This window comes from Hippocampus zosterae, chromosome 5, assembly GCF_025434085.1.
Source record: "Hippocampus zosterae strain Florida chromosome 5, ASM2543408v3, whole genome shotgun sequence".
NCBI lineage: Eukaryota > Metazoa > Chordata > Actinopteri > Syngnathiformes > Syngnathidae > Hippocampus > Hippocampus zosterae.
In genome coordinates, this window is record NC_067455.1 from 13,469,506 (window position 1) to 13,492,736 (window position 23,231).

At 39.4% G+C, this 23,231-nt stretch overlaps 3 protein-coding genes across 3 annotated transcripts in view; all 3 read left to right on the forward strand.

Annotated features, from left to right (window-relative positions):
• The window catches only part of ankrd28b (ankyrin repeat domain 28b), a 35,627-nt gene extending 31,026 nt beyond the window's left edge, over positions 1-4,601 (forward strand). The window contains exons 21-28 of the mRNA XM_052066811.1: positions 266-485; positions 1,649-1,736; positions 1,820-1,903; positions 1,998-2,143; positions 2,439-2,521; positions 2,661-2,743; positions 3,068-3,159; positions 3,242-4,601. Coding sequence (XP_051922771.1) covers positions 266-485; positions 1,649-1,736; positions 1,820-1,903; positions 1,998-2,143; positions 2,439-2,521; positions 2,661-2,743; positions 3,068-3,159; positions 3,242-3,525 — 1,080 coding nt within the window. The 3' untranslated portion in view covers positions 3,526-4,601. The remainder of the gene's footprint in view (positions 1-265; positions 486-1,648; positions 1,737-1,819; positions 1,904-1,997; positions 2,144-2,438; positions 2,522-2,660; positions 2,744-3,067; positions 3,160-3,241) is intronic.
• Positions 4,602-4,983: 382 nt separating this feature from the next.
• LOC127601484 (syndecan-2-B-like) lies at positions 4,984-15,824 on the forward strand. Its single transcript, XM_052066810.1, has 5 exons — positions 4,984-5,316; positions 11,112-11,244; positions 12,788-12,969; positions 13,389-13,647; positions 13,733-15,824. The coding sequence occupies exons 1-5, from the start codon at positions 5,257-5,259 to the stop codon at positions 13,894-13,896; spliced, it is 798 nt and encodes a 265-aa protein (XP_051922770.1). The 5' UTR covers positions 4,984-5,256; the 3' UTR covers positions 13,897-15,824.
• A 2,179-nt stretch (positions 15,825-18,003) lies between these two features.
• Positions 18,004-23,231, forward strand: part of LOC127600172 (carboxypeptidase Q-like) — a 12,398-nt gene continuing 7,170 nt past the window's right edge. The window contains exons 1-6 of the mRNA XM_052064468.1: positions 18,004-18,149; positions 18,528-18,660; positions 20,003-20,212; positions 20,330-20,446; positions 20,710-20,917; positions 21,001-21,208. Coding sequence (XP_051920428.1) covers positions 18,528-18,660; positions 20,003-20,212; positions 20,330-20,446; positions 20,710-20,917; positions 21,001-21,208 — 876 coding nt within the window. The 5' untranslated portion in view covers positions 18,004-18,149. The remainder of the gene's footprint in view (positions 18,150-18,527; positions 18,661-20,002; positions 20,213-20,329; positions 20,447-20,709; positions 20,918-21,000; positions 21,209-23,231) is intronic.

Consider the following 23,231-nt stretch of genomic DNA (forward strand, 5'->3'; position numbering starts at 1 on the left):
TATGTACTCAGCATGACTTTGATTTGTTCTTGATTTTACTGTTTGGTGCTTTCTACCGCCTTTATTACCGATTTGTCTTACTCTTTATTGTGCATGTTAAATTGCTTTTGAATGTACAGCACTTTGTATGCAGCGATGGCTGTTTGAAAGTGCTCTATTAATACTGTTGAGTTGACTTGTATTTCGTTAACGAAAATGTTTTTTCAATTATAGTTTAAAATAACCGCAGTAACAATACTTATCTATTCTTTTATTCTATTTGCAGGCTGTTACTGGTCATGAAGAATGTGTGGAGGCTTTACTTCAGCATAGTGCCAGCTTCTTGGTGCAAGACTGTAAAGGTCGCACACCCATCCACCTGGCAGCAGCATGTGGGCACATTGGTGTATTGGGAGGCCTGCTGCATGCTGCCCAGTTAGTGGAAACACCTCCAGTGTTAACAGATCGCCAAGGCTACACGCCGCTGCACTGGTCCTGCTACAATGGTTTGTGGATTTAAAAAGAAATGGACTATAGTTGGTCATGTTTTTAGAATTGGGTCCTTATAAATTAAATGCATGTAGTTTCATTCTTGTGGCGGTGAAATAAACCACGTTCGCAGGAATGCAAGGTAGTCTATACATAATAATAAATAAAGGTAATTGCAGTCAGAACGTCATGACAACAGTAAGTATTTCCATGGGGAAAAAAAGTCACAAAAAGTGAAATCTGTGATGTGTAAATGCACGATTAAAATACTCTTTTAGGGTGTTTTTACAGTATTTATGGCACTTATTTTACTTTTAAGGTTTTTAAACACATTTAAAAATGTTTCATGGAATTAAGAGTGCCCAAGAGAAATGGCGAAACCATCATCCCATCCCGTGACCATGCAATAAACAAATCCCTAATTAACAAACTTGTCAAAACCCCAAATCTTTGGTATTCATGCCTGAGAATGACAAAATGAACACAATGATTCTGTGGGTTGTGAAAAATCAGTCAATCTCTTGTGATAAGTAAAAATGTCTGGCATTAATTAACTTGTTGTTTCTTCAAATAAACACATCTTCTCACAATATGAACAATTAGCATGCCCATAGATGAACATTATAAAATGAACCGTAAAAACGCCAGCTGGAAACTGAATGAGACTTTAATTAATCTTATCAGCAAGGAGGCTGATCTTGAAAATTTGTGAGTTTTCACTGAGCGCACATCCACAGTGGAACAGACCAGAGCCCAAGTTGTGTGTCGAGGTGAGCACGATCATCTATTTCAAACTTCTCAACCTTGCAAAAACTCTCGTTTCCTCTCCTACATTTTGTGAGCCCATGTAAAGGGAACCCACATTTATTCTTCAACCAGGTCCTGTTTGTGCAAACCCATTAGGCGTTCGCCCCAATCTTGAGCCCACGCTCCAGAGGGGGGCCACCGGAGATAGGCAACTGAGCAAGGGAATACCTACTCCATGTGTGTGTTCATCGTAAGGGGCTCATAGCTATTGTTGTCTAGTCCTCACCTTAGCGCTGTTTGCCATGGGTGGCAGAAAGCCACAGACAATAGACTTATTTTGAGGGGGCAGCATAGAAACAAACGAAAACAATCTTCTAAAGAATTTTCTAAAGAAGAATGTCACTTTACAATTAACTGGAATTCTTTACTAAAGGTCATGATACATGTGTGGAGGTTCTACTAGAACAAGAGGTTTTCCAAAAAGCCGAGGGCAATCTCTTCACCCCCCTCCACTGTGCTGTGTAAGTTATCAAATAGTTGCACTAATTGATAGATGGTAAAACCATATTACTGCGATTAAAAACAAAAAAATCTCTCTCGTAAGGATCCGTGACAACGAAGGTGCTGCTGAGATGCTTATCGACACCATGGGCCCTGCCATTGTCAATGCCAAAGACAACAAAAACAGGTGAAATCTTTCATGCGAAAGTAAATGCTGGCTAAACCGTCCTAATGTATCAGTTTTTTGAAACCCTGATTTATGTCATTCATTTTGTGTCCAGGACTCCTCTGCATGCCGCAGCCTTCACTGACCATGTTGAGTGTCTGCAGCTGTTGTTGAGCCACAATGCTCACGTCAACAGTGTGGATGCCACAGGGAAGACCCCACTCATGATGGCTGCTGAAAACGGCCAAACCAATGCAGTTGGTAAGCTGGCTGCACACGAGCATCACTGGCATTGGACTGAAACCTTTGTCCAAATGTGGGTAGTTTCATGTTTTTTTCACAAATCTTTACTGTTGGTCACTCAACATCTCAGTTGACCAATCTCAAGTGTTGATGATGGCTTGCAGTCTTTGACGATGCATTGGTAATGGCTCAAAAAACATGCCATTTTGTGGGGCAGGGGCGGGTTTTCGCCTGACGCCAACAAAATTTATCTAAGAGGCAAGCTCATCAGAATGTTTGTCAGTAAATTTTATGTGTCATTTTCAATATTAAGAGCTCCTGGTGAGCAGTGCAAAAGCAGATCTCACGCTTCAGGATGCAATGAAGAACACGGCACTTCATCTTGCCTGCAGTAAGGTCTGTACACTTTATAACCAGTAGAGGGGTGTGTTTCAAGTTTAGGCAGCAAGCTGGGTGTCTTACCACATATGTATGCTAAACGCACACTGCATAATTGTTTCTTACTTCTCACCAAAACTCTGCTTGCTTTTCACAGGGACATGAAACCAGTGCCTTGTTGATATTGGAGAAGATTACAGACAGAAACCTCATAAATGCCACTAATGCCGCCTTACAGACGTAGGTATCGCTCGCAATAGTTTTTTTTTTTCTCTTTGCAGACATTAGGTAAAACTTAATTATTGTATTTTAATCATGAGTATATTTTGCATGCGTGTCTGCTTGTGACAAAATCCATCATGATTTTAAATTGTGTTCAAAACATTACCCCCAAATAATTCAAATAACTAAATTATCAGTAATTTCCATTAGGATTATCCAACTTGTGTGAGTAATTATTTCCAAAATTTCTTAGGGAACCCTCCCTCCCATGGAAAATGGCAAGACGTTTTCCACCTATTTACAACTTAACCTTCTATCTAATCCTTGTTCTTTCAATTCAAGGCCTCTGCATGTAGCTGCAAGAAATGGCCTGACGGTAGTGGTGCAAGAGCTGCTCGCAAAGGGAGCCAGTGTCCTTGCAGTCGATGAGAATGGTAAATGTGTTGATCTGATTCTAGATATAGATAAACATGTTAACATTTTGCAATAAACACTGGAGTGTGATCATTGCCTCAGGTTACACACCCGCCTTGGCTTGTGCCCCCAACAAAGATGTGGCAGATTGCCTCGCCCTCATCCTGGCCACCATGATGCCTGTGTCCCCCTGTAGCCCGCCGCCCACCCTTCCTTTCAGTGCCATTAACCACTACACCACCAGCCCTTCCAAGAGCGTCACCTTCGATAGTCTGCCTGCTCTGCGCGGCCAGCACAGCTCCTATTGCAGCTTCAACAACATCAGCCATCACGATGTCTTCTACAAAGACGAAGAGCTCAACGACTCTGACTCGGAGACATACTGAAGGCCAGGAAACTGCGTGAAACAAACACACGTTGTGTCTTAAGGTTCAAACAGGACCATCTTGGTCAGGCAGAAAAAGACACAAGTCCCTTCAGGAGCCTTAAAAGTAATCCCTCCTAACCTCATCCAGCACCAGGTGTCCTTCCAGCTGATAAAGGCTACACTCACTCACGATTGAAGTGCACTCGATGGACATACGGCGACCTTTTTACTGCAATAACATGCGGACGGAAGGACGGTAGCAGCTAAAAGTAAGCTAAACCAGCATGGACCAAAAGATGCAGAGACATTTTAACCGAATTTCAATTAAGTGTACATGAGTTTGTTTGTTTGCAGGTTGTCTTGGTTGGTTTTCCTGGAGATGGTGCAGCCAGTTATTTTTTTATGATGTTAGTGTGATCATAGAGGTAGATTCTTCCACATGCTACATCTTTCAAAAATCACTTGTCCTTTCAAGTCTGTCTCACACAGGAGGGAATTTCTGTGAATGTTGAAATTTTAAAATATCCTTGTCTTTAACTCCCTATCCGATTGAAAAGAAGATCCATTATTTACATCAAGTTATTTTATTGTTAATCAATTTAACTCTTGTGTATCAATCTGTCCATCATCGTTTAGTCTCGAGAATAAATTATTTGTTTATTTTTGGGTCCTATATATGTGCTCATTTGTGCCTTCATTAGTTACTTAAAGGAAATGTTTTGAGGCAGCTGTAAAAGCAGTGACTAGGTAAGTCATGAAGCACTTGGCCACTGTTGAGGTACAGACTTAGGTAAACCAAGGACAAAACAGCATTTGAGTTTCTTTGACCTTTATTATATGGCATGGTTTGCTTGCTTTTGTTGTTTTAAAAAGAACCCACTCAAATCTCAGACTTGAAATTTCTGCTTTACCTTGTTGAAGAGTTAGTTGAACTGGAAAAATTTGTACATTTTGTGTATTCCTGATGAATAATTTTGTTTCAGATGGGTTGCAATGTACATAGAAAAAAGAACTGTGAAGTCAAAGTTGCAATGAATTCTTTCAGTACTGAGATCACTGTATATTTTATGGGTAATAAAATTATTTATGAAAATGGCTCGTCATTAGGTATGTACAGTATTACATTGCATACACAAAGCAACTACTGGAACAAGATGTAACTGTTGCAAAGACTCAAGGTGTACTAGGCAATTCAATTTGTATTGAAATAACTTTAATTTCCTCCCATTTGGGGACCAATGTGTATACATGATTGACAATTTAATGCCATATTTAAAATGAAACAAATATAGCATCGTTTTAACTATAAAAGAAAGTACTTTAATGATATAAATCAACGTCTTTTTGGTATTCACTTAAGCTATAATTCATGAATATATTTTTATCATAACTTCGTTGTAAAACGATCCTCACGTAGTGGGACACGCCCCTAACTTCCGCTTCAGGTGACGCAAAGGCGTCGTGACATCACCGCGGCGTCACGGTTCCATGCCAGACCAAACAACTTTTCCAGACTGAGCGAGCGACTCCACACATTGACTCGTCCAGCTGCGACACGCCGTAAAGCGGAGATTTATTAGCATTGACGAGAATACCGACTGAAACACGATTACGATAGATTGCGAAGTATTTACTTTTGAGTTGAACGAATACGCTTCTATTTTGGCACTTTTTAATACTTATATATACTGTATATATAGAGAGAGATCGAGGCAGATTCTTCAGTTACGCCGTCTCGCTGAAAATTGGGATGAGGACTCTGTGGTTGTTGTTCCTAGTCGGGCTAGCCCCTGGATTCATAAGTGAGAAAGTAAGTACGGCGTGGCCTTTACTTAATTACTGGATATACTATTGTATCTTTGTATATTTATCTATCTCTTTAAACGCTGTATTTATTTTCTATACAAACCTTTCTAATTTGTCTCATCAGATGAAAAAACTGACAATGACTGCCTATTTAAGTAAATATTTCGATAAGAGATGTGGTGTTTGGCCAACTAATATTCACTTATAGCCTTCTCAGTCCATGTGTAGGTGGCCAGATGGTGTCAAGTTCACACAGGACCAGTCTGTTTTCTACTTTTGCCTTTTTTTCCTTCAAAACGTGACCACTACTTTCTCACTCACAGATAACTTTAAATTGATTGATTTAACTCTGACAACACAAAACCCAACCTGGTTTCTGCCCTTATCTGTTTGCGAATTAGGAAAGTTGGAAAACGCCAGGAAACCGCTTTCTTTTTTTTTCAACAAGGACGCAAAGATCCTGTTTATAGATGTAAGATAAAGTACAGTGGAGCCACATTGACTTTTTCAATAAGCGTGGTATTTATGAATCGCGGACTGTGTATTGTGAAAGCAAGCCAGCTGAAACCTGAGACTGTAGCTCCAGAGAGCGTTTATGAAGTTTCCCCACCTACAGTACATATAAGGCCCTGCAGGTTTTAACCCCAAAAGCACAGCCTTGGAAATAACTCTGATTGCTGAGAAACAGGCTTGAGCTGGATTTTTGCGTTGCCTCATTTCCCAAGAACCCAGTCTTAAAATTGCTGCGCATAAAGGCATATGTCGTATATGCAAACTGTCTCTGTTGGCAAGTGTGTGGCTTTAGAATTACTGGTTAGTCAACCAGCCAGGCTTCTCTCATGTGAATGATGAATGTCTGTTTGTGACAGGATGTGAGCTGTTTTTTTGTGTCATGTTCTGGATGGATGACTCACCCTGAGTCCCTCTGGGCTTGTTCAGGCAAGATTGAAACCGCGTGGGACATACAGAATTTGGGAGCAATACTAGGACACCTGCTCCCATTTTTTTTATTGGTATTACATTGAGGGCAGTGCACTTGTGGTTACCACTTTGCCTCACAGTTGTTTTCTTCTCAAGTTTTTTTGGTTTGAATCTCAGGTCTTGCCTATTTGACCTTCCCGTGGTGACTATACAGTGCATCCTTTCAGGCAATGCAAGTTTATTGGTATTGCACATCAAAATGAAAACAAATAAAGAAACATTAAAAGGCAGCCTTGCGACCTAATGGTTAGCACATCTGCCTCACACTTCTAAGGCTTGGCGTTCGAATCTTGGTCATGGGGGAACTATGGTTTGCAGATTGTCTCCGTACCTGAGTGAGTTTCCTCTGTGTTCTCCGACTTCCTCACACATTCCAAAAGCAGGCATGTTAGGTTATTAGGAGACTTCCGGTAATTTGTCCAAGAGGTGAATGGTTGGCTGTCTATATGTGACCTGGAATCTCAATCAAAGTCAGCTGGAATAGGCAACCATCCATCCATTCATTTTCCACACTGCTTATCCGTTATTAAGGTTGCATATGTGCCAAAGCTTCTCCCAGCTGACTTCAATTATGTATTCAAAATTATTCGGAACTGTATGATTTACTGGCAAAATGTAGTTTACATGGGAATTACAGGGTTCACTTTTTTTATTGTTAATACTGTAATACATTTTTATTGAAAGCGCTTTTCACAGTACTCAAAGATACAAGAATTAAGAAACACAAGATAAAAACATACAGTTTAAAACAGAATATACACAAGCTTCAAACCACACAAATGTCATGAAAAGAAAAAAATACAAGAAATGAGTAACAAGGGTTAAAAGACGTGAACAGCATCGTGGAACAGATGAGATTTGAGAAATTATTTGAAGGATGCTAGGTCAGTACAGTTGAGGTTCCAGAGGGTGAGGGGGCGGATGGAGAAGGCTCTGTCCGCCTAGGTTTTGGACTTGGTCATGGAGATGGCAAAGAGGCTTGCATTTGAGGAGTCGAGGGTGCGGGTAGGAGTGTATGGGTGGAGAAGGTTGCAGAGGTAGTAGGGGGCCTGATTGTGAAGGGCTTTATAGATTAATAGAAACATTTTAAATTGAATGCACTGTGGAATGCACTGCCGTGTCAGTGTTAAATTTCACAACACTGACCTGGCATTATGGTACTCCTTATAACAGCAATTGAGAAAGGTCAGGAAAATGAGTCTTTTTTTTTTCCAGTCTCCAATTCCGTCTTGGTGCCCTCAGTCTCCTCTTGAATAAAATTGGTTGTGACATATAGTAAATACAGCAGAGACGGTTCCCATGTCTCATTCCAACTGATTTGTCATATAAATTTAAAGTGAAATACTTAACCTCACTAACCTGAGGCGATCAGTTGAACAACCCTAATCAATTCAATTTTGTGGAATTACGATTAGAATCAATATGGTACGGCTTAGTTTGAGAAGCTGGGATGCAATGTTTCTAGTTGTCCTTTTACAATATGAATGAACTTGTCTGCAGCATGCTATAAATGTGGCATTTCCTTCAAAGATATACTTATCTCTCCAATCAGAGATGACTCGATACGCATCGCGATATATCTCAAAGTGGAACCATTTGGTATCTTTTAAATCAAAACCTGATTTTCCCATTCAAATACACATTTGTTTTGTTTCATCCCTCGTAGGCAGACTTTACAAAGCGTATGGGGCTGCTGCCCTGCTGTGCACTCAAGGTGGTTGGTTGCACAACCATGCTACCATGCGTCTGTCACTATTTTTGACTTTCAGCCTATGTGAGAAATATTTTGCTGTAATGACTGTAAGCCAAAGTGGTATAAAGAAATTATTTGTTACAAGCTGGAATAAAGCATTTTCATGAGTCAATCACGTATACCTTTGTTCGGCTGCTTACGTGTTTTACTGCTGTGACAGGGCTATTTCCAGCAAACTCTCATGACAGAGCACCAGGCTACCAGATGGGTATATATATATATATATATATATATATATATATATATATATATATATATGGTCTGTGTGTGTGTGTGTGAGAGAGAGAGACGCCATGTATGCTTTCCAGATGTCTGATTTTGATGTAAACACGCATTATAGCAACTCTCTGGCATGGCAGCGGGCTTGTGAAATGTATTTTATTTTGTTGGTGGTTTTCTTCTGTTGGCTTTTTGCCCACAACCTCACTGTAGGTCTACACTGGCATTCCGTTTCCATCTAGTTGATGTGATATTTATGTATGGCGTGTGATATTTTAGAAGCTTGGGAGGCAGCTTTTTGCTGTTCAGCGGATGAAAGCACCTGAGGTCACAGGAAGGTGAGCTTCTATCGCCATAAAAGGGAATCCTGCTTTCTTTCACCACGGTTTAAATGTTCCCTCCACACCAGAGAGTCTGTCTGTTAAGCAGACACTATGAGCTGCTTTGACTAAAAAAAATCTGAAGATCACATCAGTCTAGAGGCTGTTTGCTTTTGGGTTAAATCAACATGTTTTTGAGCCACTCGTTGCACTACTTTGACGACAAAAGGTTCCTCAAATGTCACCAATTATTTTAGAACGCTACATGCATATTTTGAGAGGTATAGTTTTGACAGCTGATGGTTTGATAGCACCAATCAACACATTTTTACAACACCTTTAAAAAAATTAGTTACAAGTCAACTTTTCGAGATGAATTACCATTACTGATTCCGAATCTGCCTGTTTTTTTCCCCTGTAGCACATCAGGTTCTCATTGTAATGCTATAATCAACCTGATGTGCTTGAAAAAAAAGTTTTTTTTTTATTCTTTGTGACATATCAAGTCATCTGTAATTGAAATTGGCTGTTTGATTGTTAGTGATCAGTGATGGTGTAATGCTGCATTCCCCTGACTTCTGTGCAGGTAGCGTGATCAGTTCCAACTACACTTTGTCGGATCGAACGTTTTGCGTTTTATGCACATTTTTTTGATTTGCCGCGATGTCTTAATTCACCAAGCCAATCACTGGCGTCATTGATGGGGTCTGCGAAATAAGACATTACAGTTGCAGTGTTTCCCACATGTTCATTTACCCGTGGCTAGCCGCCACAAATGAATTTTGGCATCCCCGTGCTACCCGTCAGAATGTAACTGTTGAATGAACTTTGTTTTGCTGCACGGAGAAGCCACTCTGCTCCAGGTGTGCTCCGTGTGTGCATTTGCTAATACATAAATAGCCATACCACTTTTCTTTCTAGTACAGTACTGCTAATACAGTGACTCAAATGATTTGAAGTGTCAAATCAACAGCGCAAACAATATCAATCCCCTTTTGACACTACATCAGGCGTAAGGCCCACCTGGTTACAATACACTCCGTACTATTTTTATTGTATTTGTGTGGATTTTCACTTTGAAACACCATTCCGTATTGGCCAAAGCCTGTGTGCAGTCATAAGTGCATAATCTGAGTTTTATATAATGTTGCCAAAAGACGATATCGCGAAGCAAAGAGTGCAAATTGTTTTCCTCCGAATTCTTTAGACTATGCCAGTCTAATGTTGAAAGAGCCATATTGGACAAATAAAAAAACCCAAGACAAACTACAAATATGTCTGGAGCCGCAAAAAAAATAAAAGCCTTATATAAGCCTTATAATGAAGGAAACGCATATTGTATGTATCTATATTCGCTATATTAGCCTCCTATCAAAATGACTAAGTTAGTGACAAATACGAAATGACCATTTAAGAGTTGTGAACAGGGCTTTCACCAATATTTTCCTGATTATATCTTAATGTTCTGTCTTAAACTTGACTTGTGTTTTCTGGAAAATCTTTCAAATCTGTTTACTCATTGCTTTGGATATTTTTTTTTTAATTCCCAGTTTCATAAATGCCTCTTTCAACGTTTTACTTACCATTAACTTGGCTGTTTTAGACTGAGATTCTTTAGGGTGACTTATTACACTGCAATCTGACCATATGCATCTCCTTTGTGTAATATAATAAATCACTGTGCTCTGAATCAGAGCAACATTTATGGCCATATTTGTTTTTGTCAGCACCTGTTTCTTAAGAAGTCCCTTCCCTTTCTTCTGCAAGGATCCATCCGTGTTCGCACCTGTGTTAGTGGAAGCATAGCATGCATTCCAGACATGCATACTTCACATCTCAGTGGGCCACATTCGTGTGTGTGTGTGCGTGTGTGTGTGTGTGTGTGTGTCTTATTGAATCTCAGGCTCATTATCATGCTGATTTCTGCAAAGGTAATGCCGCGAAAACAAGCCAGTAAATGTAGCATTTTTTAGCGTAAATGTACAAAAGCCTTATCTCCTTGAGTTCTTCCTGTGATGCTTGGAATGGCAACCGATTTAGCAGTTATCAGTCCTCTTGCAAATCACTAGAGCAGCATGTGAATTGAAACTATGTGCAATACTTCAAACAAACTATGACCTCCCTTTACTTGACTCAATATGGTATCACTTTATTGACACATTGTCTGAAGCCAAAGGTCAACTACCGTAGTCAGTGACTTTCTGTGAGTGATGTTTTTTTTTCTTCTTCTTTATTTTTCGGTTTGTTAGTAGTTCTTTTTAAATAATAATAATAATAATAATAATACATTTTATTTGTGGGCGCCTTTCTAGAAACTCAAGGACACCTTACAACAAGCAGTTAAAATCACGACTACAATGTTAAAAACAACATCAAATAAGAAAAAATAAATACAACAAAAATAAATAAATAAATTAAATAATGGCTTTATGGTCTGAGTGAATAGGCTTGTCGAAACAGATGTGTGAGTAATGACAATGAGTAATGACACTGTTTTGATAAAAGATCATTTTGTTTTCCTCTCAGATGCTGGTCTCTTCCCAGTCGCTCGCCTTCGTGGGAGATGACCTTTACATAGAGAGTCAAACATCAGGTGACCTCCCGATAGATGATGAAGACGGGGACGACTTGGGATCGGGATCTGGATCCGGGGACTATGGTAAGGTGACTGGGATTGCTTTTGAGTGACTTCCTAAGGTCACAAAAAAAGTCTGAAAATCTGCATTGGTAGATTTTTTTCCCCCCTGTTTCTGACAGTGTTTCAGTTGTACACCACATATTTACTTCTCTAAATGATACCCTATTTTTAAGGTGCATACATTTATGAGATGAGCAGCGTGACTGAGTCTCATTCTATTCTGCTGTTGTTTCTCATGTTTGGTGTGCTTCAGTGAATCAGATCGATGTCTTATCAGTAACAAGGAAAAAAAACAAGGCAATTTTACAATTTGTAGCAAAGCGTAAGGAGCTTCAGGAGTGTGCACGCACAATCCCGAAATCTGGTCTCAATGCTGAAATTATTATTCATTTGACTTTTTCACTCATCAGATGGATAGACTATTGGGGCTGTTCCAGATCTTTGTCCTAAGGTGATGTGGTCGGGGTGATATTTTTATTTCAAGCAAGTGGATGCAAAATACTTTTACCGTTTATTCATAATGATCCATCTTTATCTGTGCATAAGTCCCAGTTTGCTCACAGCAGACATTTTGACACAGTAACACAGTGAGTAGGAGAACAGATTTAAGTTGCATACACAAGAAAATATGTACCAAACAATGACCCTCTTGACATTAGTCTAGCTTTTGCTGAAGAGATCAGGAATTTATTTGCACTTTTTGGGTCGACATGCCATTGGTGGGACGGTACACCCTCTCAAAATCACATCGGCATTTATTCATCATCCTACATGAACTAGGAAGTAGCCTGCTAACTAACAAACAAGCACAAATATGATTCTAAAAAAGGCCTTTCTAATCATTAATAATTATCTTAACAGTGAATCTGTTGTTTGCCATTAGCTTCATTTGCTTATAATGCTGCCCAGTGAGGCTAGATATTGCAATAAAAGGGATCTTTGTCGTTGAACTCTACTACCTTCCTTTATCTGACATCATTCATGTTGTTGTTTCTTCAGTCCGCAAAAAAACGAATCAACAGTGCTTCTGCAAGTCATTAGAATGTTGCTAATCAGTACAGACTCCTCCACTCCTTTGTTGCTTCGTACACAACCCGCTTATCATTCCACCTTAAAGGGACATTTCCACACATCAATATACTGTGCCTGTGTAGTTGTAGTTGGGTTACCACATTTGTGTGGTAGCCCAAAAATAAAATGCGAAATACTTCTCTTCTGAATGATAGTTTCCTGAAGTGTGTTACAATTACCTGATATAAAATTCATCTCCTCAGGAATGAATATTCCAGAGTAAACATTCAAAACTAGATTTCATATTGAAATTACTTGGAAATTGGCCCTATTAAAAGTATTTTAATGTCTTTAATGAATCTCTACCTTGAAATTCACGTTTTTAGTTATTCTGACGAAATAAATTGTCTTGACCGCGATATTCAAATTTTTTTAGATGCACCTTTTATATTGATCATAACAACATTGCCAAAAAAACAATTAAAATGATGCTGCAGGTGGAGCGCAAGGTCAAACTCCTGAAAAGTGACTCATACCTTGAATCTGTTGATAGGAAAAGAAGAGGAGGAGACGGCGATCCTCACCTTGAACAAGAGTGAAGAAATGCTTCCAACCCAATCAACAGCACACTCTCCAGTCGGTCAACCGACCAAAGCAGCTGACCCGCGCAATCCACCGAACACAGTGATGTACAGTGAGACAACAGCGATCAGTATGGACACTAAGGACAAGGAGGTAAAATTAAAAAAAAGTCCATATTGACGCTGGTGCTGTGCAAACTATGGCTCCATACAGCCAGCCCTGTACGATCTTTTATCTCGCCCACCAACCAGTTACATTATCAAATCTCCAGTAAATTATTGCATGTGTAGCAGATTTTTTTTCACTGTCATGGTCATACGCATTTGTGAGCAATAAATATGCATTTAACATGTTTGTTTTAGAACAATCATTGGCTACTGAGTTATAGATTCATTATAAATAAAAAAAATAGAAGGATGTGTTATTGCAGTTGTTTAAATCAGGTGTGTTGGTGTGGGGAGATATCTAAAACAGACAGGATACGGCTCTCGAGGGACTGGAGTTGCCTACCTCTGCCCTAGAGCACTGAGGTTTTTCCAGCCCTGCTTTACATACCTGCTTGTTCCTTTTAGGTGGCAGGCAACGACCCAACGGCCGACTCATTCACACATGCTCCCAGTCCCAGCTCCACTTCCAAGGACATCAAAGAAACCCCAGAAGACAATAGCCTGGATAGGTGGGACGACTCCTCCGCCACCAAAGATGGTGAAGACAAAGATACAAGCGACCTTCTGACAAATGAAATTCTCGTGAGTCGAGACAGCAGAATGTTTGACTCTCCCGATGATGTGACATCTGAGAGTATGTGGGAGCGAACGGAGGTGCTGGCAGGTAAGCGCACATTTACTTGCAATGACTCTCAAGAAAACATGCACAAAATACAACGGTCCAATCGCGGTTCCTTCTGCCCTTCCAGCGGTGATAGCCTGTGTGGTGGTCGGCTTGCTTTGTGCCATCTTCCTCCTTGTCCTGCTGGCCTACCGCATGAAGAAGAAGGACGAAGGAAGCTATGACCTGGGGGACACCAAACTTTCCTCAACAGCTTACCAGAAAGCACCAACCAAGGAGTTTTACGCCTAAACCAACCAATAGAGACTGTGAATAGATATCATCACTTGTCTGTTCGAACTGAGAGCGGATCATTATCAGCTTTATTTTCTAATTTTCAACCGCGCCAAACTCCCCTGCTCGTCTCTCCCGTCTGCTATCTTTTTACGTCTCTCTCTCTCTCTCTCTGTCTCTCTCTCTTTAGTCTGCACAATTCTCACACAGAACGGGAGAATTCAAATATAATATTCATATCATTCCAATCTGGGAAAAGAGTGGAAGTCTCTCTAGAGTGTCATAGGATTACAGCCATTCTAGTTCAGGAAAGTCAATTCAATCAACACTGTGCCTTAAACCCACACTGCATCTATAAGATGGACTCACAATGTTGTCAGCTCGGCTAAACAGTAATGAGGAAGTTAAAAAAAGAAGTAGGACGCCTTCATTGTATTTTGAATGATATCCTAAATGGTACTAGTAGGCCAAAGAACCAAAGGTTAATCACTTTTTCCCTTTATTTTTTGGTCGAGGTCAGATTTCATCTGTTGTTACATTTCATTTAGTGCTTTTTTAAAAAAATGACTGTACGAATGTTTTTTGTTGTTTTCATGACTAGTGAATATGTTATTTTATATTCTGTCCAGTATTGGTACGTGAGATTGGGTTCCTCTGCAGGTACATACCTTTGTTTTTCCTCACAAGTCTTATATTCTAAATTCTCAATATGTTTTCTTTATTATCTTTGGAAATTGTAGCGTGTTTGTCTATTTTAAATTTTGAGATTTTTGACCTAAAAGCCATTTTAAAGAAAAGGTTTGCAGTCTACAGATTGTAGATTTCAAATGCCTTTGCACACACACACACCATGTCAACTTTGCATTGAACATTCTTTATATTTACAGGACTATTTTCTGTGATGACTGAGTGAAGCAAGCAAGGCCAAACCACATTCCATTGCAATTGCCAACTGTATGCAGCTATAATAACAGGTTTGACTGGTGACAGCATTGAGCATGAAGAGTCTTTCTGGACAATGAGGTTTTTCAGTAAAACGGGCTACAAAAATAACCACTTCAGTTTTCCATCTTGATAATGCAGTCATTTGTAGCTCCTCGGATTTATTTATATATGATTCACCATTTTGTCTGGTGCTAATTGTATGGCAAAGCAGTTTTTTTCTCCTTTGCGAGTTGTGAGGAAAAGTTAATTTGGAGCAGTTCTTTTGTTAGACTTCCTGTGTTTTCAAATGTTGCTTGATAATCGGACCTCTAAAAAAGTCTCTCAAATGGAAATATTACCATATTTTTGCCAGAGATTTGCAGCAGTTTTTCTCAGACTTAAAACGCATTTCCTTTCAACAACATGCAATAAAAAAAGGTCGACATTTCTGTTGCGGTTTTACAAAAGACGAGGCTCCCATGCATTTCTCAAATTTCCTGCAGAACAAATGACTGACGTTTCATGGCTGCAATAAATACAGCATTGTGTACATTAACACTATGTGATTTACCATTCTCATTGAGATCATAAAGATGCCAGATGATTGAGCAGAAAGGGCAGTTCATCAAAAAAAAAAATGCCATGAGATTTAGCCAGCAAGAACCCCATTGATAATTGTACTTTTTTTTTAACCTAAGGGTAAAAAGAGACAGAACTCGGAATTCAAACACACATGTTGTGTGGATCAAAGTAACGTTGTAGCTTTTGCAACTTTCATTTGGGATTGTCTACTATGTTGTGATGATCCAGTCACATATGTATGAATGTGTATTATTTTAGACTATAATCAATTTCAGTCTGTAAAATGTACAGTCCTTTTTTTCAGTGTCTTTGTTCCTACTGATCAGATTATTTCAAATTGCTTTTATTTTATGATGGTTCAGTTGATTTATGCCAAATTAAACCAGATTTATGCAATTTTCTTGAGTACTTTCAATAAAATCTGAGAAAATATCCTTTTACACACGTCTTTCTTTTAATGGGTTGAGCATGAATTGAAACAAGTGTTTGGTACAAAATGTCCATTTTGTAATAAATGATGACACCGAACTAAGGCAAACGCTGTGTTGCTCCAATGGTATGCTGAGTGAGGTTCATAATTGACGTGTTGAATATCCTTGCAAAGTTTAACCATTTATTTACCTTGACGTAGAAGTGCCAGCATAATGTTAACAGACCAAATGATACCCCAGTGGTCCTCAACTAGAAATGCTGTCGGTCCACTTTTTTTTTTTTTTTTATCAGACCAAGGTCCGGTCCCACGCACGGCGGTCATGGGGAGCAGGGCTATATGCCCATTTTGTATGGTCAAGCCAAGCTTTTATACAAATCAACACTCCTCACAACCAACCAATAATGGGGTGCATCAAAATAACAATTATTCACTTTGCCAGTACACAGCAAATAATGAGAGGTAGTGTGTTGAGGCAGAGGAACTCTTATTTTGTTAAGTTGTGCCTGCTTAATAATATAAATGGCCCTTTTACGGAAATAAGACATTTTTACTTTAACTTTGTTAAACAGTAGTTGTCTTTTCCCCTTAATTTAACAAAAAAAATACGAATTTTACCAAAATAAATAGTAAACATGAAAACAAAAATATCCTTTTCATTTGTACAATTCCCCTTTTCACATCCCCTCTGAAATCACTGAAAAATATATCAGAAGAAAAGTTAAGAACCATCTTAAATACTGACACAAGGGAGCACAGGAATGTGCAGTGCTGTTCTTCTGCTTAAGGTGAATGCAATGTCTGAGGCGTGCAAATATTATTTGAGGACGCCATTGTGATGTTTGGTTTGGTTTGGGTTGTTTATTGAACATAAAACATATACAGTAATAATTTGACAGAAAATAAGGTAGATAAAAAAGTAAAAGAAAGAAATCAGTCTTCATTCAACACAGTTATTATGTTCAAGGGAGTAGGATGAAGTAAAAAAACGTATCTAGTCCTACCCCGTTATGTGTTTATATCTACTAAATCATTTTTATATCAATCAGATATACCATGTTGCGGTGTTCTGCTGTTAAACAGCTGCAAAGATCCCCGGGTAGACGGGAGCAAACTGCACACAATCGAAACTTTCCGTGATTCGTCTTGTCTAATTGTCTGTGTGCGGCTCTCGTGGGCTGAAGCTGTGAGCACACTGTGGCGTCGCGCATGCGTCTGTTTCCTGACACAATCATCCATTTTGAACGCGTGTGTATTGGGATAGACGCGTGCTGACGCTTTTGTATGGGCACACCTTAAGTTAAGAGGAGCCAATTGGCGCATCGTATATGCTGACGCATTTGTATTGGCACACCTTCAGTTCAGAGGAGCCAATCAGCGCATCGTTATCGCCGACATGCCCATCTCAGCCTGCTCCGTCTCCAGTTCGTCAAACATTATACACACACAGTCGCGCTGCTGCGTCCTCTGCAAGACATCTGTTCGTGCACGCAAATAATACAACGGATAATTTTAACAAGCGATCGCGGTAATGCGCAGATTATAGTCCAAAAATAGAAAATGTATAACGTAAAAATCACTTTATAATTTATTATTTCGTACGATTTGCCGGGGCCGGACAGAGGAGGTCGGGGGTTCGGACAGAGGAGCTCGGATGGTCCGGTCGTGGATCGCGGTCCGCATGTTGAGACGTACCTACCCTATCTTCCAAAGGCAGCAAATGCATAGATAACAAACAAATGTAGGAACACGCGTCTTTCACAAAATGTTGGCACGGGATTAAATGCCATCGTCGTCGTCATCATCTTTAAACCGCATTGGTTTATGTCATGTAAAATAACGTGTTTAATATTTACAGTATTGTTGAATATATTAAATATATATTTACTTTTAACACATTGTTTGTTTTCGTGACCAATTCTGAATACATCCGAATTTCCTGTGCCGCTTTTTTATTTGGCTTTCGTGCTTTACGAGGCGACGAACAGTTTTTCGTTTAAATTTTTCTGCATTTCTGAATTTGAATTGTTTTTCATTTATTTGCATCCTCGCCTACTGTTCGAAGAAAGCTGGGATAATGTTCAGCACGCTGGCTACCCTCGTAAGGATAAGCAAATCAGATAATGATTGGATGGATGGATTTATTTGCGAAGGGCTCATAAAACGATACTTTTATTCTGGAGGTGCCTTAAGAGGAAGTTAATCGCTTGGCGAACTAAATCACGGCAATACTTCCACGGGTTGTAAACATCAATTCTGTCTTCTTTGGGGTTATTCTCAAGACGGAAGCAGTCTACAAAAACAGAAGCGCTGTTCTGCAGTCCTGGCCTGCAAGGTTTGTGTTCGTTCATTCAGTTTTAACATCAAACATAATCGCATTTTACAATCTGTAAATTTGCCGATTTGTTATCTCGTCGTCCTCCATTCATCCGTTCAATCTTGCGGATCTGACCTCGACATGTATCATTACAAAATGTTAATTCATTATTTTTTTTAAATTAAAGTGTTACTTAGTAGTAGCTTTTCACTTTCCTTTTGTCTTCTCAGTGAAAGTGAAACCTTAAAGTCAGTCAGACGAAGTTCCTCTTTCTGACGCAATATAAGTCTCCCATGAATGGAAATAAGAGCTTGTTCAGGCTTTTTTCTTACAAATCAGTGCACATATTTTACTTTGATAGTTAATATTGCATTGTGGCAAAATATCTCTCCTCAGATGGTACAGATTGCTGTTAAACTGTCTCTCCACTACTCCATCCTTGTGGGTATTGTCATGCTGAAATTCCTGGATGGGCGACCTCAGAGCTCAACAATGGTCAGATATGAATTCAACAGTACTGCTCGGAAAGGTACCACAAACCCACTTTTAAATGTGGTCTATTTAATGAGGCCTGTTCATAGAATTTTATTTTCAAGACAGCAAATCGTGCTGTTGTCCCCCATACATTAAAATATCACCCATAACCCGATAACATGAAAATGGCAAGCTTTCATCAAATCACCTTGACTACCAAAAAATAAATAAATAAATAACGTTCACACACATCACTTCGTTTTATGTACATGTATTACTGAAATAAGCATATTTTAAGGGGATAGCCATGCAAGTTGGAAACTCTACACGACACCCCACATATTGTTTGGCCAACAATAAGTAAATCTTTATAAGTAAAGGTTTATAAAGATTTATGGCCAACAATAAGAAAATCAAAGTTTTTTTGGAGGGGGGCAAACAATAAACAATAAAAGCATTTTCACTTGTGTAGTTATCACTTTCTACACTACTCTGTGTGTATGTTATACATGAATGAAACATATGCTTCACAATACGCCTCGCTCACAAACCAATTTTCAGAAATAGTCAGATGACAAAAGATTTCACGCCTGATGTATCGATCGTCATTTCACTATGACAAGTGGCCATGTCAAGCTTTCCGGGACACATGCACGTTTATTTGATAAAGAAAATAAAATTTACATGATCAAAATCTCATAGTGAGCAGGGCAATGTCTGTCTTACCAACATCACATACTTCCAATGGAAAAAAATGAAGGAGACAAATCAGGGTTATCAATATAATAATATCAGGTTTCTAACGTGTGCAAATGATTGTCCACTTACAGTATCATAAGTTTCATTATTCTGCTACATTTTCATGATGACTGAGCTATTCTGAAGAGGCCAATAAAGGCACTTTACAGTTATGGCTTTTAAACTAAATAAATGTATAACTTCCTCATCATACAGTATTATTACATATACACAACAATATGGCTACTATTATTGAAATCTAAAGTCAAGGAAAATAGTTTAACTATTGATTGATAACAAATATGCTTGAAGTACATGCCAATACATAGGCAATATGCACTGTTGGTTCAGAATTTCTCCAGAAACATGAGATAGAAGTACATGATTTGCTTTAGTGGGCCACATGAAATAAGATAAGAAAACCTTTATTAGTCTCGCAATGGAGAAATTCCTAATTCACAGCAGCAAAGTTATATGAAATAAGATAAGAAAACCTTTATTAGTCTCGCAATGGAGAAATTCCTAATTCACAGCAGCAAAGTTATGAAAGATGTGGCGGGCTGTGTCTGTACCCCTTTAGTTTGACACCATGCTGTAAGGGAATCACAATTGATGGTTTAAACCTGCAATTGTTGTGTGTGTTAATGTGTGACCTCAAGACGTGGCCACAGAGGTTGCAGGCTACGCAGATGTGGCCAAACGGATCATCGACCTGGCTGTGTTTGGAGCTGCACAGAACCGCTCATACACACGCCTTGCAGACTTTACCGACACCATTGGGAACCGCGTCAGTGGCTCGATCAACCTGGAAATGGCTATCAAATATATGTATAAAGCTATGACTCAGGATGGTTTGGACGTACATCTTGGTGAGTAATCCTGCGTTACTGTCCATCCCAATGCATGAACATCACATGCCCGCAGGCACCGATCTTTGCAGTCTTTTTATAAAATGTTTGTTTCTGTCTTTGGGCCTTTTTCACAAGAACCGGTAAAAATTCCCCACTGGGTTAGAGGAAAGGAAACTGCAATGATGACATTGCCAAGGACCAAGAATCTTGCTATACTGGGCCTCGGGAGCAGTGTAGGGACGCCCCCTGAAGGTCAGCTACACTTCCTTAGGAAAGTGATTTTGATTTCTGAGTTCTTTCCTCAAATTGTCACTGTTCTTATTCATTGCTGAATTTGTGATTTATTAAACATTCACCGGTCTTCTAATAAGTGTTTGTAAGAGGTGTACTGTGATTGGCCTGCTCTCCACAGAGACCCTGCTAAATAGCCTTCTTAAAATAGAAAGATCTTTGATGGAAAAAAAGCGGATTTTAAACGTGTGTTAATTTCCCTTATTTTCCCTCCCTGGCTGAAGGCATTGAAGCAGAGGTGTTGGTTGTTGGATCTTTTGAGGAACTGAAGCGCAGAGCCAGCGAGGCCAAGGGGAAGATTGTGGTCTTCAACCAGCCATTTGTCAGCTACGGTTTGACAGTGGCATACCGTGAATATGGCGCCTCCGAGGCATCGAAATTTGGAGCCGTAGCCACACTCATTCGATCCATCACGCCTTTCTCAATTAACAGGTGCCCATCTGCCTGCAGACATGGATATGCTATCTCTGCTATCAAACAAAATGTTTTCGCGATCTTAGCCTCTACCCCTTTAGTCCTCACACAGGTTGGCAAGACTACCAGGATGGTGTGAAGCGCATCCCTACGGCATGCATCACCATTGAGGATGCTGAGCTGATGTGGCGTATAGCGCAGAGGGGACAGCGGATCACCGTCAGACTCACAATGGCCGCCAAGACACTCCCAGATGCCGACTCCTTTAATACGGTGGCTGAGATCAAAGGCTGGCAGCATCCCGAGCAGGTAGCACCCACCTTCCGTCTGTCTTCCATGTTTTTCCATAATTCCAAGCAGGAATTATGTGAGATTTCCTGGTTCAGTATCGACTGTACTGTTTATAACCCCATCGTTAATAAGAAACAAAGTGAGATAAAATTAGGTTCATACATGAAATGCAAACCAAAAATCCAAGAAAATTGAGACCTTGTGTAAAATGTAGATTATGAAAAATACAAAGATTTTCACATTTTTTTCAAACCTAAATTCAACTTGATACAGTACATTACAAACAAACCAAAGCTATTTCTTTCATGACATTGTTTTTTCATGAATACAGGACAGTACTCCAGTTCTGGCTGCAGAAAGTGAAACACAAAACTGCCTTTGTTGTGTTTATCATAATTCCCCGCGACTACTTGTCATTTCTAAATAAGAGGAAGTCTCCTGAAAATGTCAACGTCGTTACTGTATTAGTGTATTGCCTACCAAAAATAGATTTCATTTTACACATGAATTAATATCCCAAAAACAACAAACGTTTACTCGACTAGGTGAAGTGTTCTGGTCTGTTGTCTGTTATGAACTGTGGCCTTGCTTCATCATCATTTTATCATGTATCACATACCACGACTTGACCCAACATGTACAGTAAAGCGTCATGTCCAAATCCTGAGATGGCATACCTGCATACAGAGAAAAAACGGGTAGAACTCTAAAAACACACACACTGCTTCTACCCAAATCTCGAAATAAACTCACTCTGAATACTTTTATCTTTGTAAAAGCAGCCCTTTTGATACTACTTTTAATAAAAGTAGTATCAAAAAAAGACAAAAGTCGTTTGTACTTACTTGCATGTTTTCTTAATTAAGAGTTTGGTGATTGTATTTTGCATGATGAATTTATGGCTTACCATAAAACATAATACATCCAAATGCCACTTGAAAGCACAATGGGTACTTCATTCATACTCTGTGCTTGTGAAATGATTCTCTATCAGCTTTTCATCATTTTTAGTAGAGAGTAAAGCCAAGTCCTGCTAGTTTACAGTTAAAACATCATACATGTACCGTACATGATGTCGATAATGACAAAGAGCCCAAAATGCTAGATATGGATTAAGTATAAAAAGGGGAAATGAAGCCCATGCGATAATTGAATCATCTGTAGCTTTTGGGTTTCCTCTTTTGCAGTTCCACTGAATGATGTGGAGGTGATTTGAGGTTTAGTGACTCTCAGCATGAGGCTGAGTCACTCAGTCAATTATCTAACAAGAATTTCTTTTACTGTTACTCGACCAGAGTAACAGGTCTAAGACTGTTTAGACTGCTAGGGAAGCTGAGCTTCCTTTAAAATGTCAAAAATAAGTGATCAAATATATGTGTATATGTATATGTACATACAATTGTGTGTACATGTCATTGACTAAATATGCGCTACAACGCGCTCAACTTTTGTTCCGAATCAGCTTCTTATTACTGGTTACGACACGACTCTCTTCTCATTCATTCCCGCAGCTTCACTGTGTTTTAAACTTTGTGGACGCTGAGCGTCTGCAGCACGGACGCTGGGCGTCGAGAGGGTAGTCCCAATCCTTGAAACGAGACGAGTCATTGTCGGCATCCGTGGGAACATTTTTCAGTTCTCATTCGGTTTGGAGTTGAACGGGAGACTTCTTCTAATCATCTAAGCGACACTCTCTTTGTTGAAAACGACTAGCAACAAATTAATCTTTTATTTCTGGTGTTTATTTATTTGTAAACATCCCTTGCATATAAATATGCAGCTGGTGTATGATTTAAAATGATTTTTTTTTCTCAACGTCATTGATGGTGGAGTGGTCCACTTGCCTGACTTGTATGTGGGCGGCGTGAGATCGTTTCCTACGAAGTGACGGTCTGAATGTGGGTGTGTGTGGTTGTTCATCTTTAAATGTTCCCTATGACTGACCGGCAACCAGTTCAGGGGTTAGTCCGTCCTTATGCGCAAAGTCAGACGGGATAGTCTCCAGCAACTCCCATGATATTCACAATTTTCCATGACAACC

Coding starts and splice junctions, on each gene's coding strand:
- LOC127601484 (XM_052066810.1), top strand. CDS start 5,257: ATGAGGACTCTGTGGTTGTTGTTCCTAGTCGGGCTAGCCCCTGGATTC. Junction 5,317..11,111: donor CTGGATTCATAAGTGAGAAA/GTAAGTACGGCG, acceptor TTTTCCTCTCAG/ATGCTGGTCTCTTCCCAGTC. Junction 11,245..12,787: donor ATCTGGATCCGGGGACTATG/GTAAGGTGACTG, acceptor ATCTGTTGATAG/GAAAAGAAGAGGAGGAGACG.